A 20,458-nucleotide genomic window follows, 5' to 3' on the forward strand; every position below is an offset into this window, starting at 1 on the left:
TCATTGGTTGCCGATTGTGAAGTTTCCCTGCCACCGTGGAGGCGGCAGACGTGATGGTGCAGTGTTCCGGGAGAGATACGTCTTCGTGTCCGTGACATTGAGGAAAGGGCCTTAATCGCGCCACGCGCGAAGCCTACCGGGAAGGGGTGGAGGGGAGTGGAGGGCGTGGGCCGCGGCGTGAGTCGGCAGCGGCGCTGGAGAGAAAGCCGCCTCGTCATTGGTCGGCCGGCCAGTAGTAACGGCACTCGAGAAGGGGGTAGGGGGGACACTCCGCCCACAGCGCGCCGTCTGGAAGTGAAACTTCCCGTCCTCGTTCTACTGCATACCGAAACCTACATTAAAATATATTAAATAACGTACGTAACCGTCAAAAATTTAAAATTCGCAGAGTACAAGTTTGCAAGATTTCTGGTGGGTATTTTTTTTTTTTTCTGGGAGTCGCACCTATATTTTCACACACATATTAATTTTTTTCGACCCGAAAAAGTGCCATCACTGTTCCACTTTTTTCTCTGCCGTTTTGAGGTTTGTATGGAGGCCGTGTAGCATGTCCAGTAGGTCGTGGCTTCAGTCTCCGCCCCAGAAGAGAGCTAAAACACACCCCTCGTCCCATTAGGCCAGTGGTTCCATAAACCTTTTTGTAGCCATGGACCATTTTCAGAATTTCAAGATAACCACGGTCCCCTGTGGAAGACAATTGTAGGAAAAGAAAACGATGCTTTTAAAAAATCACTCTTATTGGCTAGCTTAAATGTTAGTCGAATTTAGGTTAGTTTACATTAATACTTAACTAATTATATCATATCTAGATTAGTGAGAAGGATGCTGTTTTTTTTTTGGACACAGTGAGCACGTTAAATTGAGATATCGTCTTCAATAAGGCGAGGCGATGTCATCTTTGACGTCTAATCGATTACGATTTTTTGGTTTTAATCGACAAGAGTACCGAGAACCCGGACTCACACAAACACGTACCTGCAGATGGTGTCAGAACAGACATAGCTCGTCTGAAAAGGAGAGGGTAAAGATTTTCCCAAAAAACACCTGACACTCGTGTCACTTTAAGGCCGGTATTCCGAAACACAAAAATAAGGATTTGGGTGTTGAATACGCTACACATGTTACTTAACCGTATTCCTAGAGCAGGGTAGGACACGGCCTGTCACTTATTTTTAGGGAACGTATTTCGGTGTCCTACCCGTGACCTAACCGTTGCTCAAATTACGCGCATGGCGAACCCGCGGTCTGGAGCAATTAGCTCGTACCTATATAGTCATTTTTCGTGAACATTGGGGGACGTAGCAAACGTATTGGTGTGTCAAATGAAACTTTATAATAGTTATCCTGGATTACATTTTGTATACTTTAGCTGTCATAACAAGAAATAATCGGAACTTAAAAAAAAATATAATAACACCATTTAATTCGTGCGACGGTGCTGCTATCTCCAGGAGTTTTTGCCGTAACAATTGTATCGATTGTTGCGAAACGTCCGCTGGAATGCGTTGAAACCGTGATTCTAGCCTCGCGCAGGGCACCGTTTATTAAAACTGTTGCCGATTTGAATCCTTACTGAGATTCGGTTCTGGAATACGGCCCGCGAGTTACGTTACGGATTCATCCCAACAATGCAATGGTTATTCGCTAACTTTCCCGAAACGTGTCTGAATGCATGCCCAAGAAACCCCTGCCCCAGACGCTATTCCGACACGTCGCGCCTGGCGGGTATGCAGCCCACTGTTCCCCCGCGCGGGAGTGTTGCGGGTCGCGCGCGCGGCAGGCGTCTCGAGGCGAGGCCGAAGACCATTCATTCTCTCCCGCGACACCAGCGCAGCAATGCACTTCGAACCTGAATAACGGTACACTCCCCTCGTGTGATGAGGCAGGGAGTGGTGTTGGATGGCAGGAGATGGCAGACATCACGAACAGTTAAACGCCCCTCACCCGGCCGTGAAAGCAACCAGGGCCTCAGGTTGAACAGCTAGGAGTCGTAACCAGTTGTTCAAACTGTTCGCAGTAGTTTTAAAATGACTACTTTAAGCTATTTTGAATGGCTTCAGTTTTGAATCAATGCAAAACATGCTTCATCTGTAAAAAATGATTTGTTCTTTTTAAAACATTAGCTTTTCAAATAGATTTTTTTTTTAATTTCTCTTTTTCTTAGTAAGGTTAATATAGTAAATATATAGCACGGATCACTCACACATATGTTAAAATTCCTAAAGAACATAGCGTGATTGTATATGCAGATACATTTTTCGAGATGCTGAGTATTTCTTACAAAAATTTGCAAATTTTTTTTAAGAATGTTTTTCAAACCATGGAAAAAAAAATCGAATACAAAGCAATTTGACTTAATTTTGTTTTATTGTGTCCAATAATTTGCTCAGTAAACACTGAAAAGCTATTCAGGGAACGGTTTACAAATAACTTTAACTGTTGGAGTTACCGGGAAAACAACAAGCACAAATTACCAGGTAAGAATCCAAAATATATTTGTAAATGTACAAATATGTGTAATTTTGCATGAATATTTCTGTTCCTTAACAAAAAAATTGGTTGTCTGTAAAGTCGGTTTACGGACGATAGTTTAACGTGACGTCATAACAAAACATTGATGAAATGATTGCATACTTTTATGAATAAAATTGAATAATTTTTATTGAATTATCACTATTTTGTATGGAAACAAAGAAGGAGTGAAATGAAATCTACAATTTAATTGATATTTAATTTACTTTTATTTGCACTCATTAAATCAAATACGTTTATTACTTTAACGAACAGATTATTTTAACTATAACGTTTATACATGTTTGCTATTTAACTTCTTCCAATCTGTGTTATTCTGTTAAGGATATGACGATGATAGGAAAAGTAGGAAACGAATGGGAGTGTTTCAAGTTCAATGTGCCTCGAAAAAAGTCGAATCGATGGTTGTTTCAATCGAGTGGAAGAGAGACAGATGCGGCGCAAGCGTACAATGAGCGTAACGGGACAATGAGTCATCCTTTTTCGTGCGTGCAGCCGGCGATCATAGATTTATTAGACGTTGTCACGTCAAAATAATAATTACAGCGTACTGGCTGCGGGGGTCTCGTCGACCTTGACCTCGGCGACTACGTGCTGGTGTAGCGTCAAGGGGGTGTGGAGTGGGAGGGTAGGGGTGGGAGGAGGGGCCGTGAGAGGGGGGAAGAGACGCGTGTGACACACTTCACATCGCGTGACACGCCGCTGACCCCGTCTTGTTCTGTCGCCGTGTCGCCGCGGGGGGGTTACCACGTGTCAGGGTCCAATACGTGCTCATGGAAGCTTGAAGGGTTTCACCCACCCCCCACCACACACACACACAGTTAAAATAATCTCTTCGTTAAAGTAATAAACATATTTGAATTAATGACTGCAAATAAAACTAAATTTATCAATTAAATTGTAGGTTTCATTTCACTCCTTCTTTGCATCCATACAAAATAGTGATAATTCAATAAAAATGATACAATTTTATTCATAAAACTATGCAATCATTTCATCAATGTTTTGTTATGACGTTGTCCCGTTAAACTATCGTCCGTGAACCGACTTTACAGACAACCAATTTTTTTCTTTTAATTTATTGTTCTTGTTGCAACTGTTTCGTATCTTATACTTATCCCTCTGTGTTTGTCTGAGCTGTAGTTTTTTTTTCTGACTAAATTACTCCCACGGAATGCCCTGTGTTTTCTAGACACGTAACATTTGAAAACAGCTGATATCGGCTTGTTGTACGTGTGTTTATGAATTCATATTTGTTGTCTATCCCGAAGTTTGTGCCCAAAGCATTAATTTAAATAAATATTTGTCACTGCAAGAATCATTTTATAAAAAAACGTAGTAGATAGTGTTAACGTGTGAAGCATGCATGTTGAATATATATATTTTTACTGTTTATACCAAAAACTGTAAGTTTATCTGTGTGGTTTTACAGGAGTAACATATATTTTATTGAAGTTATACTTATTTAGGCATATTGTGGAAAATTTGATGAGAGTGAATTTTTTCGATGCGCGTACACCATGCAACGAAATTTTCACATTTTAGTGGACCCACGTGTATGAACATAAACACAAATGTAGTCACTTTCATAAAAATTAGGAGACGTACCACACGTATTGGTGTGCCAAATGAAACTTTATGATGTCGTAAATACCCTGTAATATATTTCGTAAACTAAAATAGTCATAGTAAAGAGTAATTTCAGGTTTTAACAACCTAAGAATTCTGGTATTACCATATTCTACATAGTATATTCTGTTAGGATTCGTAGCGCAGTGGTTATAGCGTGAGGTTAATATACTAACATGGCTCAAATCTCGACAGAATAACTTTTACTTTACTTTTTTTAAATTACAGAATACTGGAATATACAAATTGTGCTTTAAGCAAATAAATACATTTTATTTGTTTATCGAAATGCGATCATATCCATTGACTTGATTATTATTTCATACAAGGTAGGCCTTCATCCTCTATTTTTACTTAAAAATAAATTTAATTAATTACTTTTATTGAGAAATTAATGTCCACGGATTCGCATAGGCATTAAAAATAAAACTTTATAATAGTACAATGCTCAATGTTATAATTTATATTCATATAAAGTGTGCAAAAACATATGTAAAATTCATTGTCGAAAATCCAATCCAAAACCAGAATCGCAACTTTTATCGGAAAATACATGAATGCTTTATACTTAATATACAATGCTTTAGAGAACCATCCCAACAAAATTTTCGTGGCTAATAAAGTGTAGGTATTTTTAAAATTGCTTTTCTTATGACTATTTTTTTAATAATAGATCTTTGGCTTATACAAATTGTGCTACAAATAATATCTTATTGCTATAATATTATTAAATACGTAGTTCAGTCCATTGAATTATTTAATAATAGGTAGGTAATAATTTACTTTATTACGTTTATCAGGAAATAAATTTATAATTCTACGACTGTCCTTTAATATTAAATGTTATAAATTATAGTTATCTAACGTGAGCGGAAAATTTATACCATTAACTGTCTGATGAATTTTAACCAGTTGGGGAGTATTTTAATAATATACCTTGTCGAAAATCAGTTCCATAGTCGGATTTCAAACTAAATGTGATTCGCGTTTACGTACATCTATTTTTTTTAAAAATTCTACGTGGAATTTTGTGTTCGTGTTTCGTATCATAAGGGCCCTGGCACACGAGCGTCTCGGTCGCGCGACTGAGACGCGCGACTGCAGTCGAGCGTCCAAGCGACCGAGTAGAGCGACTCAGCCGCGCGACCGAGACGCTCGTGTGCCAGGTTCACGCGACACACTCTTCACTGTGAATATGGACACCGACGAAGAAACAGTTCTTGGCATTGTCCTAAGGCGTCGTTGCCGTCGGCGCCGGCGTCGTCGCAGGCAACGTGTACTATGGATGCACCCAATAACTGCAGACCGCTTAGCAAGGGGCCAGTTTTATACGATTATGAGTGAGCTAAAAGAAGACAATTCGAAATATTTTAACTATTTCAGAATGTCTCGGAGTACTTTCTCGGATCTTCTGGATGTACTGAAAATTCACATTGAAAAAGTTGACACAAGTACGAGAAGAAGTATCCCTGCTGAAGAGAGACTTGCAATTACATTAAGGTGGGTACACTTGTATAAGCAGACAAATAGTTCATTTCATAGTTGTACAAGGAACACAGGAGTGAAATGTGTTTGGCTACGGCTGAAATTATAATTTAATTAGACAGTTACATGTATTTTAAGGGTATAGTTGAAGCATTTATTATCATATTATTAAAAAAAAAACATTTTCTGAACATACCCCAAATAAGTAACATTTATTATTACGTGACACGATATTGTCTCAAAGATCCAACACATAAATGTTTATCGTTTTGCACACGAAAATAAATTCTTTCATAAATTTAGAAGAAAATTGTTAGATAACATATTTATTTGTTATTCACTGAAACTGCTCTTTCCATGAAGGTCACATGTCTTATAATTTATTAGGTATCAGTTAAAATAGTCTTCACAAATACTTGACGTATCAGACTGGAGAGATACTGATGAGGAAGCTGCTGGTGACATTGGTGATAAGGCGTGGCATTGCAGCGGCTGCTGGGGTTGACTCATTAACTGCGATGTTTCTGAAGTTGAATGAGACCCGTAGTTGTAAGACTGACTGATGGTGGGTGTAAATTGTTGGTTGCGTACTCCAGAGGTACTTGTATTACTACTAGGGTATGGAAGCGAAACAAATGATGGGCCTGTGATCACTGATGGAGAAGAATGAGGGTAGACAGAAGTCTGAGAAGGACATCGATGACCAGAAATTGACACCTGATTGTACCTTCTTAAGGTGTTTAAAAAGTCGCTTTGAACTTCAAGTTTCATATCGTCTGGCAGACGTTTGAAGTACGGCAAAAGACTCAACAAGAAATGCCTGTCACTGTCTTCTTCTTCTCTACCTGCATGTCGTTTTTCCATATTTCTTCTAAGCGACTGAAGTAGCTCAAGTTCTTCTGTTTCTGGTGACGGTTTTTTTCTTTTAAGAGAAGTAGGTGCCGTAGATGTAGCTGCTGCGGGTGTGGCTTGCGTGTGCAAGTCTGGAGATTCTTCTGTTGTAGGTTTGGTGTCGCATACTGGCAATAGGAAAGTTAACTGCTGGAAATATATATATTGTTTCCTGCCATCTGCTGCAGAACCTGATTTACAATTCCTCTGTTTAGCCAGTTCTCTTCTGAAACAGTCACGTAGATTCTTCCATTTCCGTTGCAGATCTGCAGCTGAAAAAAAAAAAAAACAATAATGTAAGGTGCATATTTTTAGTGTGTGTTTTTTTTTTTTTTTTTTGCAGGTACCTTGCTACAGGATGTTCGTTCACAGAATTGCATTACACATTCCGTTGTGGAATTTCCACATGTCGCAAGATTGTTATTGAAGTGTGTGAAACAATATGGCGGCTTTTACATGAAGCATGTTTCCCGCAGTTAATGCAAGAGGACTGGCTGAAGATTGCTGACGGTTTTGGAACACGTGCAAATTTCCCAAACTGTTTAGGAGCAATATATGGCAAGCATGTAAGGCTTATTCAACCTGCTAAAAGTGGGTCAACCTATTTTTCCTACAAGAAATATTTTTCCATGGTGTTGTTAGCATTATGTGACTCTAATTATAGGTTTTATTTGTTGATGTTGGTTCTTATGGAAAATCATCAGACTCAGCAATATATAAAAACAGTGAGCTGTTTCAGAAGATGAAGGATAATACGTTGAACATCCCAAGTGATAGGCCAATAGTTGAAAATGGAGAGCCACTTCCCTTTACCTTCGTAGGTGACGAAGCATTTGCTCTTTCAACTCACATGCAGAGGCCTTATGGTGGGAAAAATCTTACTCAAAAAAAGAAAATATTTAACTACAGGCTGTCACGAGCCAGACGTTACATCGAATGCACTTTCGGCATACTTACAAATAAGTGGCGTATCTTTCACAGGCCATTGGACGTGAAAATTGAAAACGCAGAAACTATAGTGAAAGCATGTTGTATTTTACACAATTTTGTTAGAGAAAGGGATGGTGTTGAATTTGACAGCACTCTGAACGTCGTGGGACTAGATGAAGGGGAGCCGCTTACACGACCAGGAAATACACGATCAGCTTTAACAATCCGAGAAAAGTTTTCCGATTACTTTTCTAGTGAACAAGGGTCAGTGCCATGGCAATATTTTTTGCTTTGAAGAGTGAACAATACTAGTGAAATTTAACTTTTATAGAGGTGTCACATTCAACAACGTAATAGTTATAACCGTATAACCGTTACATTGGACAGTAGCCATGGTGAATTTTGTGGCATAAACAAAATATAGAGAAAACAAAATTTCCGTATGCGAAAATGTGTTCACTTTGGAATTATGTTAGTTGTTACGCTACTTTTAATTATATTGTTACGTGCAAGCCCAGTCGCAGTGGGGACGGAGCGATGCTCTTCTCGGAAACAGATTAGCGCCGCGCGTGCCTTATCTTTATCTTGATGACACGCGGCCTGCCTGCCCCCCCTTCACCCTCGCCCTGCCTGCGCTAATGACCTGGCTGCACCTGGTCGGTCAATGGAACGGTTCTTGAATGTTCTCCGACATCGTCGCCGGCCCCAGCACGTAATCCTGGACGTCCCTAGTTGCGCAATGTCAAAGAGCATCTCGAAGGTTCTAAATGTAAGGCCGACCTCTATATCAGCAGGGGGCGGTTGCATCAGAGCAGATAATTGTGTGGCGCGTCTGGCGCAGTGTGGAGAGGCGAAGACCTGTGCGACGAGGCGGCGAAGACCGGGCGACTTCTGGGAAGAGAGTGTATAACATCGGCGAAGCCAGCAAGTGCCCTGTGTGACATCGGCGGACACTTTACGGCGATCTGTGGCTGCGGTAAGACTGTGACGGACTGAGAGAGACTTTCTTTATTTCGAGCCTATATCAAGCCAGGATAACTTGTAAATAAAACTGTAAATAGTAGCACCAATAAAAATAGTGATAATTAATTAAAAAAAGGGGCTATCCTTTCGAACCCTATCGTTCCCACGTTCGTAACAATATTATATCGTATTTTACTTGTATTTCTATGTTTATCGTAAACATTAGACATAAGCGTAAGTTACAATGAATTCCGCGTAGAAGCAAAATACTGCAATGTAATTTGAAAACAAACCCTTCCATTAATAGCTAATTTATTTACATTGGCAATGACTCACATGCACGCACAGTGGTTTTGTATTTTATGAGGGAAGAATAACACGAACTGTTAAAATTTCACACCTGTTTGTTGTTAAGAGATATATTAACTATACAATATTTCACATGTGTTGTAATTATTGCCAATATCAGGTGGTTCGTGGTAATATGAATACTTAAACGGACGTTTGAAGAGAACACCCGATACGAAAATGCAGCGGGCACATCCAAACAGTTTCGACAATAATGTAAATATTTTGAACAGTAATCTTCACGATTGTAAATCATTTAAAAACGTAGTAACGTTTCTATAAAGGAATAATGAAAAAAAATATTATATTCGTTTTATAAGTTTTATAAAATTATTGCAATACTCTGTCTAGTAAATAGGCTTCACGTAGAACAATTATGTTTATAATACATTTGAAACAAATAAAGTGAATGCAGGGCTGCACGAAATATTCAGATCACCACTAACCACTTATATTTATAAATTACACTTACCTGCTTTATTTTTATGGACGCTATCCATGGCTTTGAAGTTCTCAACGAACATATCGCACACCTCTTCCCATGCCTTTCCCTTTTTGCATTTGTTAGCATACTCATCACATCTGGAATCCCAAATAGCTGGCCTTGATTCTATTTCGATTATAAAACGGTCACAATCGAACGCCATCTTCCTCGCCAGCACATACAACCAGATACTGACCGACAGTCGCTCGGACGCGCGGCTAAAAGTCGCCCGTGTGCAAGGCTCCCGCACGACTGGTCGCCGCGATCTGTCGCGGGGATTCGCGTCTGCTGGCGACAGACGCGCGATGGAGACGCGCTCAGTCGCCCGTGTGCCAGGTTCTCACCCACGCCCATGCTATCTTATGGCAAGCGATTTCCCGGCGACCGAGTCGCGCGTCTCAGTCGCGCGACTCGGTCGCTCGTGTGTCAGGGCCCTAAGTGTATTTGCAACATGAGACTCGCTCACGGCTTACATAGATACATGATTGCTTCCCAAATAAACTGCCAGAAATATTGTCACGAACACCTAGCCGGTGCCACCGCCATTTCTGTCACGATCCACCTTCAGAGGGGGGGGCGAGAATCGTAGCTCTTTACATAGAAACAACTCGCTTGGCATCAACTAGTCTTAACTTCATAAAATACTTTACTGTACCTAGGATCATAGGTTCGTCATCCCGTACAGGATGTCTGGTGAGAGCTGAACTAAGGAGATTTTGCAAAATAACATAATACTTAATTAAAATTATTTTATTCTTAAAGTCAAATACTCAACATCATTTTAAAGAACATTTAAATAGCAGGATTACAATTTAAAACAATAATCTCTTTACTTCCTTAACGATTGAACGACCTTACAAGAGAGAGAATGAGAGAACTTCACTAAACACTTCCCTAGTCCTTCCGAATACCTCAAATCATAATTAATACTTAAAATTAAAACAAAGATAAGTCCATACTCACATTTTCCGAAAAGCCTTTCTTGATCGATTACTTTAAAAAAATAACGTAGGGGCCTCTCCTGCCCTTGAAATCCCGAACGAACATTACATTTTAAAAACTATGACGCGTGACCCCTGACGAGGGCCATAGCCTCCGCCCGAAAGCTTGACGACTACATTATGACCTAACTTAAATTAAACGACTCGTGGCCTCTGGCGTCGACCATAGCTTCCGCCCGAAAGCTTGAATTCCTACATCACGAACGAACTAACAACTCGTGACCACAGGTGAGACGCATAGCCTCCGCCTGAGTGAGCCTGAATTCCTACATCACGAACGAACTAACAACTCGTGACCACAGGTGAGACGCATAGCCTCCGCCTGAGTGAGCCCCGAGTCACCAATCACTTGCGCTTAAATTCGCGCGCCCTGCCGCGCCTACCATAACAAAAGCTCGTTATTGAAGTCAAATTTACTAAACAACTAACTAGAACATCTGGGAAGACTACCCCCCCCTCTACCCCAATGTGCAGGCCACACCGCGCGGCTTGTTACGACAGCGCGCCCCAGTAACTGCGGCCCGTGGCTGCGCCAGCGTGCGGCCAAACAAACAAACAAAATTCTGCAAGCCCGCAGCGCGCCGCGCCGGCCCCGTGCCCCAATTACATGGTCACGCCACTTGCGCTGACGAGTGAACAGAGCAGCCAGCCCAGAGTCCCGTCAGTAAAGTCCCTAAATTTGATTTCAACAACCCTGCAAAATTTCAACCCGCGACATAACCCTCCCCTCACAGAGCTCGAGCCCCATCGAGCTACCTCAAAATTACAAATTGTCTTTTTCCATTAAACCATAACTATAAATTCCTCATTTCACAAAAATAATAATTTTCTTAGTTCCTTGCTGTCTGAACATACATCTAGATTCTGCATAAGATTTATTTTAAAACAACAAGTATTCATAAAATTAAATGTAAAACTTTTATCTGGTTTGTTCTCACAGGAACCTTCAGAGGCTCGAGTTCTCAATTCTAAAAAAATTGTTCTGTTAGTGAAGCTCTCTTTACAAATTAAATTACTGTTCTTAGTTTCTCAGTATTCGTTAAACAATGTGCAAATTCTTGATAATTATTATTTTTTTTTTTTTTTCGGTTTCCGTTTATTACCATACTTCTTTCGTTCTTCAAAAAAAATTAAGTGTCCTTACAGTGTTTCAATTAATTAAACTCTTATCTCGTGAAGGTTGGTGCAACTCCTCGAAGTCAGTGTTGTCGAGAAGAGTAGCTCCCTGGGCTGGCCATCAGCAAACACCACTCAACTTCAACAGCTACTGGACTGGCTTCCAGGGCAGCTCACAACTTCTCCCCACATCTGCTTCGGAGTTGTGCCATCCTCATCACGAACAGATTACAATTCTGAAACATCATCAACAGGCATTACCATCACGCCTGACAAATACAAAACTAACTACTAAACTGCAATCGATGGGCAAGGATGCAAACACACAAAAAAATAAAATTAATTAATTCAACTGCTAACATAAAGTATCCCACCCTTAGCATAATCTAATCAGGCAAATAATTTGATAGGAAAAACTTAAGGAAGGGAAACATGACCTCCAATGATTTTCCCTAACTCTTGAGTCTTGATCTTCTCTATACAGCAAATAGTCCCCACGAAGTAACTGGGTTGAAGGTCAGTTCACATGACCCACCCATAACCTCTTCTACTCTTCTTTTCTTCTGGGGGCAACCACAATGCCCACCAATCTCTCTCCATGGTGCCGAACCAGCTATCCCATGAGAGTAAACAACGTAGTCAATAGAAGCGCAGAGGGGAAACACCAATCTCTGGCTTGTCGAGTCATAAAACTGCTTTATCTTCTTCTTCTTCTGAGTAAAAATATCTGACTAACCTTGCTTCTATTCTTCCAAACAGTAAAAGTTCATCAGGTATCTTCATGAAAGAAACATTCTAACTAATAATTCTTCATTTTTCTTCTTCTTTATTTCTGTTAGTTGTAATAGAAGGCCATGTTAGGGAGGTTATAGGGAAAAAGAGTGGCCAATTCCCACCCCATCACCCACCTAGATCATGACTAATTAACTTTTAAACTTTCTATTTCAAACAAATAAAAAAAAACATTTTTTTTTTATTCAAACTTTTAAACTATAATTACTTTTACTTCATAACCTCAAAAGCTAATCAATAATTCTAAATGAAATTGTGATTTACTGCATCCTTGTTCCATCCGATCTGTTTGTTTATAACCTTTCTTGTAAAGTATAAAATTTTCAAACATTACTAATTCAAAAAAAAGTAAATTCTGGTGTCCTTCGAGTTACAATTAAATTTACTATTTCTTAGCTTGAAATAATTTAAGTTTTCAGAACTATTTCATTGTCTAATTCACAACACTTAAAAATCAACTCAAAACAACAAATCATCAAAATCAATAAGATCATCTGACCTACCTATCAGTACTGTGAACTTGAACTGTTCGTACACATTTATAATAAGCTATTGTATTTAAATTCCAACCTAAATAAGGTTTAAAAAAAACTACTAATCCCTCTGTAAATTAAGAAAATTAACTTTAAAAATTAAACTTAAGGTATTAGTTCTTTTTGACAGCTACCACAACTCACTAGTTCCATTACATTACTATAACCTAAAAAGTTCTGTAAATAATGTTTATAACAAAAAAACTCCAGTTACTGTCTTCCATAAAAAAATAAAACTTTACATGACCTTATTAATCTCCACTTGTAAGTCCATGGCTGCCAGCTTTCTCTTCTCTTGTATCTTCAGTCTTGGCTCTTGTTTCAGTGATCTTGTATCTTGTCTCTCGAACTCTTGTCATCTTGTAAACTGGACTGCTGCTCAGCTCATCTTAAGGAATCTGTAACAGTTTCAAAAATACATGTTAATTTAAATTACATAATTCCTGTTCTTTGGTCCTAAAAAAAAAATTGTATTATTAGTACACATTACCCTGAAACAACATTATTATTCATTGTTTATTACTTAAAAAAAATGCTTTACCATAAAATCCTTTTTTGTTCTTTTCATTAGGCCTATTTATTTTCCTTCTTCTTAATTAAATTCTGCTTCAAATGTTAATCCTAACTTAAGACCTACCATCTATTTATTATTCATTACCTACATTATTTATGTTACCCTAAAATTCCCATAAGTTTCTAATACTTCCTATCAAAGACATTCTCTCTAAAAAAAAAATTTACTTGTGACTCTTAACTTAACAAACTTAAAAAAAACTTTTACACTAGACTTAACTTATTATTCATTCTTAGTTACTAAATTTCTATATGTAAACTTTAGTACTTACAAACAAAAACTGCCTATTTCTCTCTACCTCTTAATCTCTTTCAATTATTACAATAATAATGTTACCTTGCATCTTTAAACTTTCTTCTTTTCAATTAAATTAGACATCTCATAACAATAAAAATTCTGCCTATACTCTTCTTATGGGTGTACAACCCAACAACAAAATTTCAAATTCTCAAGTTTCCTTATATTTAAATTATGCAATGCACATAACCTCTGTGGTGCCTGTACCCTTTTAGGCCTACCACCTTCTCCTCTCACAGCATGACAACTCTTATTCCTCGGGGTCTGTATTCACTGTTACAAATCAAATATCTCAAAAAAATTAAAAACAAATTTATTATTTTAAGAAAACAAAAATTTACATTGAATTTACTATGGAGCCTGGAAATCTTAATGTCTCACAGCAGCTAACATGACTAAATCCCATGGAACCCCAGGTTTACATAACCTGTGCCCAAAAATTTAAGCATACCAGGCTTTCTCTGCACTGGTTTTACAGCATCACACACTATTTAGGGCCCCTGATCTGCCATCAGTCCCAAGGAGTTTTCCCACAACCCCTCTCTACACAAGCGCCTACCGCATTCCTCTCAATTGGCTATCGGTTTTACGGCATTCTTTTGGGATCCGACCATCAAGTTAGGGCTAATCGAACACTAAACCTCCATACTTCCAAACTAATGTAAATCAATTAAATTTTCTCTGTAAATTCTAAAAATCAAAAAAAATTATTCCAACATGCCAAAGAAACTTCCAAAAAAAATTCATAATCTTATCTTCAAACCATTAAAATAAAAATAAATAGATTACTCTGTTTTCTCCTTAATAACTGTAAACTGTCAACAAATATCATGTCGTAAATTTTAACTATGCTTACTGACTCTTAATCATAAAATCTCATTTGTCCTAATTAAAAACAACCGATTTCCTTAAAATCTCACTGTATCTCTCATACTCAAACTTCACTGGTTGAATATCTCAATAAATTCAAAAACAATTATCTAAACTCTTAAAGAAACTCCTCCCCAATTATTCAAATAAATTACTTCACCTTATTTTATTTCATTACTTAAAACACCTTACTCAAAAAAAATTAATTAATTATCTAGCTATCTTCCATTATTATTTATTTACCGAACAAAACTTTCTCCTAAATTAATTTAGTAAAATTCAATTTCACATTAGGCAAGTACACTAACTCTCTACAGCAATGTTTCTCATTTCCCTCCTTCCTAACTGAATCCAATCTTACTTAACCTCCAGGGAATTTACCTCACAAAATAACCAAAAATTTCACTGTAGTGCCTATCTGCTATAGGCCCACTACACAGGGGGCTCTAACCCCACCAACAAACTTCATTGAAATGGTACCCTATCCCATACAGGATAGCCACTTCGGTACTACCATGGGGAACTCCTGCCCCAAACTACTAACAACACTCAGGATTCTCCTAACCCTTAATTCACGTAGATAGCCCATCTCCTATGGGTCTGTTCTACAATCCCTACTTCCCAGGGACACAACACCTCACCTTAGGGTCCCTCGCCCTAAAGAAAACATTAATTTTGTCTCTCTGTTCCCTTGGAGTAAATTCCCTCTACACACAAAAACTATCCTTCCCACTTTTCTCAATGCTTATCGATTTTATAATGTACCTCCTTAATAATGTTTACAAATCCCAAAAAAATATTTTTAAAACCGAGGTAGAATTTAACTAACAAAAACATAAACAACTTACAACGAAACACTTCTAGCCTATACATCATACACTTCTTAAATTAAATTACTTACATACTGAAAGTTCCTCTTCTCCTAAAACACACTTAAATTTAAATTTATTTAACCAATAGTCTATTTTCTTATCGCTAAGTTACCGTACAGCTGATCAAAACAAGGTCACGGCCTGTCCACGTCTCCGTATGAGCCCGTGACGTCACCGAATTCCATCAGGTGCGCCAACCCTCGCTTGCGGTTCCTCCGTTCTCCGCTAGGTCTCAGCACCTCCCCGTCACGTGTTCACTCTGCCACGTCCACTGACGTGTCGTTCTGAAACAACTCTCAACATTTTTCTAATTAAAACAAAACATCACTATAAATTCTATAACTCTCTTTTACATAAACTCTCGTTTTCTCTTTAATTCCTTTCTAACGTTTATCCTTCCCTCGACTGATTTAATTCGTACGTCTCGTCTCCTACGCGCACGAAAACAAAACAAACTTCTCTTGAAAATAATTCCTATTTACGAAAAAAACTTTATTTTAAATTTTAACTCTCTTAACCTACAATCTTAAAATTAATTTCAATTAAATTAAACCACTTGCATTATCTCTATTAATCATTTAAATTATAACGTATTCTCCTCACGTAAAAATCCCTGATAAACTCAACGACTTAAAACAACTTATCACTATAAACTTTATCCTTACAAGTATACTCAAATAAACATCTGTTACGTCAAAAAAAAAATCTCAAAGACTTCCTCCACTATAGACTAAAATTCCGTAATCCTCTCCTCAAGTAAACTCTTAATAACCTGCTATCAGAAGCTGAAACTAACTTAATAATAAACATAAAAATCTACCTCTCTCTCTCTCCAGAAATAGAACCTATCCGGCGAACTCTACCATTTCTGTCACGAACACCTAGCCGGTGCCACCGCCATTTCTGTCACGATCCACCTTCAGAGGGGGGGGCGAGAATCGTAGCTCTTTACATAGAAACAACTCGCTTGGCATCAACTAGTCTTAACTTCATAAAATACTTTACTGTACCTAGGATCATAGGTTCGTCATCCCGTACAGGATGTCTGGTGAGAGCTGAACTAAGGAGATTTTGCAAAATAACATAATACTTAATTAAAATTATTTTATTCTTAAAGTCAAATACTCAACATCATTTTAAAGAACATTTAAATAGCAGGATTACAATTTAAAACAATAATCTCTTTACTTCCTTAACGATTGAACGACCTTACAAGAGAGAGAATGAGAGAACTTCACTAAACACTTCCCTAGTCCTTCCGAATACCTCAAATCATAATTAATACTTAAAATTAAAACAAAGATAAGTCCATACTCACATTTTCCGAAAAGCCTTTCTTGATCGATTACTTTAAAAAAATAACGTAGGGGCCTCTCCTGCCCTTGAAATCCCGAACGAACATTACATTTTAAAAACTATGACGCGTGACCCCTGACGAGGGCCATAGCCTCCGCCCGAAAGCTTGACGACTACATTATGACCTAACTTAAATTAAACGACTCGTGGCCTCTGGCGTCGACCATAGCTTCCGCCCGAAAGCTTGAATTCCTACATCACGAACGAACTAACAACTCGTGACCACAGGTGAGACGCATAGCCTCCGCCTGAGTGAGCCTGAATTCCTACATCACGAACGAACTAACAACTCGTGACCACAGGTGAGACGCATAGCCTCCGCCTGAGTGAGCCCCGAGTCACCAATCACTTGCGCTTAAATTCGCGCGCCCTGCCGCGCCTACCATAACAAAAGCTCGTTATTGAAGTCAAATTTACTAAACAACTAACTAGAACATCTGGGAAGACTACCCCCCCCTCTACCCCAATGTGCAGGCCACACCGCGCGGCTTGTTACGACAGCGCGCCCCAGTAACTGCGGCCCGTGGCTGCGCCAGCGTGCGGCCAAACAAACAAACAAAATTCTGCAAGCCCGCAGCGCGCCGCGCCGGCCCCGTGCCCCAATTACATGGTCACGCCACTTGCGCTGACGAGTGAACAGAGCAGCCAGCCCAGAGTCCCGTCAGTAAAGTCCCTAAATTTGATTTCAACAACCCTGCAAAATTTCAACCCGCGACAATATACACTCGTGGAATAACATCTTGTCAGTGTTAAGAAGGCTGCAAGTATTCGCTCTACCACTCTGGTTCTGGTGGTAGAGCGCCTGCCTTGTGACTTGTAGGACCCGGGTTCGCGCCCCGGCTCCTCCAAGGCGGATTGCCCAGATTAAATGGTGGCATTTTCTCTGGTAGGAATACAATTCCTTGTAACAAGTCAGGCTACCAAAAGAAACGGTGGGTGGAACAGAAAAAAACCTTCCAGGTGGCTTCCAAATGGGGAGCCCGTTTCTTTTCCTGGGCTCCCCATGCGGTGGCCATTCCGGGGGTTTCTCCGGGGGAACGGAGTTTTGCAAAAAATTTTTGTAGTTTTTATTTTTTAGCAACTGTAGCATTATCATTCCAACATGTTGTAAATAAAGCTCAAACAAACATTTTAAAAAAAATTTTGCTTTTGTACAAAAAAAATTTAATTCAGTGTGCATCAGTCTGTGAGTGGTTGTGTGTTAAACCATTTACCTATATATATTTTAATGAAGTATTATTGACGGTTAAATTCTAGTCAGAAACCTTTGTTTTGTAGTATTTTATTTATATATTTATTGGTACATGAATTTTATTCCGAAAAAAAACATAACATAGTTTTCAATCAGTTTTTTATATGTGTGTACCAGTATAAATCCAGATGTAAATAAAATATTCTATTTATTTCAACATGAGCAATGCCTTAAACACTTTTCCAAATAATCTTATGATTAAAAAATTGTCAATTTTAGGCCTCGTCAAGCAATGCGTGGTATAAATGTTTTAATCATCTTACAAAAAGACGCTTCGCAGTCAAATTTGCAAATGCAATTTCATGTTATTAGGTGTTCCGCAAAGTAGTAGTTTATCTCTACTACTCTTTAATATTTAATAACTGTAAATTGATCAAGAAATGATTCTGATGAAAAAAAATGGGTGCGTGTACTTTTGTACGCGCGTGAGAAGTTATACTTCTTTGGCATCATTAAAAAATAGTTTTTAATTGCATGCAAATAATAATTTACAATAAAATAATAAAAGTCTATATAGTTCAGTTTAAATTTAAAAAATTAAATAAATAAAATTTAGAGAATAATAAATACATATAGATAGCGCCAACGTTAGTCTCTCCAAATAACTACATTTTGAATGATAATAAGTGCGAAAAATGCTCAAAAGTGGTGCGCAATGGTATCCTATGCGAAAATTGCGACAAATGGTATCATTTTAACAAATGCAGTGACATAGGAGAAAGAAATATCCCGACCGACGAGTGGTTTTGTGCCACGTGTTCAACACGCAACGGGAATGATCAAGTACTTGTCTGCAAACGGGACTCAAAGGAATGCGCGCGAATGATTGATACCCTAGTTGACGAAATTGCGTCGTTAAAAGAAATAAAAATTCTTACAGAATAACTGGCGGGGAGGCGTTCTCCACGGACAGACAGTGATAGTGCTCAAAACACAAATAATAAAAATGTCCAAACACCTAATTGCGAAACCAATTACAGCTATCTTTAATGAAGCATTGGTAGAAGGATTGGTACCTGATTGTTTAAAATTAGCCAGGGTCCTGCCTCTGATTAAAAAAGGTAACCCAACAAATCCAGAAAACTATAGGCCTATTAGTATCCTACCTACAATGGCAAAAATATTTGAACGGGTTATATATAAAAGACTTATTTCATTTTTTACCCATAACATATTAAGTAGAAGTCAATATGGTTTCCAAAAGAATAAAACATCAGCAGCCATTAATGAATTCATAAATAAAATCTTAAATGCACTGGATAATAATACCTTATCATTAGGAATTTTTTGTGATTTATCCAAAGCTTTCGACTTAGTCAATCATTCAATTCTACTAGATTAACTATATCACTATGGCATAAGGGGCACAGCACACAAATTAATGGAATCATATCTTAAGGAAAGGAAACAGAGGGTAGAAATTAAAACTGTAACTGGTAAGAAATATTCAAATTGGTCAGTTGTCAGAAATGGGGTGCCACAGGGCAGCAATTTAGGACCATTACTATTTTTAATATTTATAAATGACTTACCTCTGCATATAGACCAAGGTCAGCTTATCCTTTTTGCAGATGATACATCAGTTATAATCACTGGAGAAACTTCAAAATTAGTACAGGAGAAAACCAACGGAGCCATTGAACGGATGAAAAATTGGTTCACATACAACACACTTGTATTGAATGTCTCTAAAACTAATTATATTAAATTCAGAAACAGGACCAAAGCAATATCTTGCAGGTTAACTCAGTAAAATTCTTAGGGGTATATATTGATGAGCAATTAAAATTTACCGAACACATAAATAATATTGCGAAAAAATTAAATTCAGCCTGCTATGTCTTGAGGTAGCTTGTAGAATTAGTCGATTTAAAAACAATTAAATCTGTGTATCATGCATATTTCCATACAATCATGTCATACAACATTGAAATCTGGGGAAACGCCAAACTAAACGAAAAAATACAAAAATTGCAAAAAAAGCAATTAGCATAATAACTAAAGATAAAAAAGTTGCAGAAAAAATTTTAAAAAATTAGGAATACTAACATTCACAAATGAATTCATATACAAATCATTAATTTTTTGCTATAGACACCAAACCAAATTTAAAAGAAACAAAGATATCCATCACCATAATACTCGAGGCTGCAATAAATTGAGACCCATACAACACACCACTACTCAATTTGAAATAGGAATAGAGCACATTGGCAGAATACTATTTAATAGCTTACCTTACAAAATAATGGAAATCAGCAACATAGATAAATATAAAGCTTCCATAAAAAATACACTTGTATGCAATCCAATTTACAATTTAAAAGAATTTATGGAGTATACTGATGAAAGAGGGGAAGCATTCTGGCTACAAGAACAATATCCTTATACCCTAAATCCTGCTTAATTTTTTTTCTTCTTCTTACTTAATCATGGCTGGGTATGTACTTATAAAAGAATTAATGTAATATGTGTTTGTAATTCAGATTATCTGAAAATTTTTTATCAATGTTTGTTTTTACTTAAAAGGTAT

General features: G+C 37.9%; 1 protein-coding gene across 1 annotated transcript; it reads right to left on the reverse strand.

The window, feature by feature from the left end:
- Positions 1–5,287: 5,287 nt before the first annotated feature.
- On the reverse strand, positions 5,288–17,371 carry LOC134536973 (uncharacterized). Its single transcript, XM_063377089.1, has 3 exons — positions 15,347–17,371; positions 9,251–13,102; positions 5,288–6,809 (listed from the first exon to the last, which is right to left on the reverse strand). The coding sequence occupies exons 2-3, from the start codon at positions 9,423–9,425 to the stop codon at positions 6,037–6,039; spliced, it is 948 nt and encodes a 315-aa protein (XP_063233159.1). The 5' UTR covers positions 9,426–13,102; positions 15,347–17,371; the 3' UTR covers positions 5,288–6,036.
- Between the last annotated feature and the right edge of the window lie 3,087 nt (positions 17,372–20,458).

Source organism: Bacillus rossius, chromosome 11 (assembly GCF_032445375.1).
Source record: "Bacillus rossius redtenbacheri isolate Brsri chromosome 11, Brsri_v3, whole genome shotgun sequence".
NCBI classification, from domain to species: Eukaryota; Metazoa; Arthropoda; class Insecta; order Phasmatodea; family Bacillidae; genus Bacillus; species Bacillus rossius.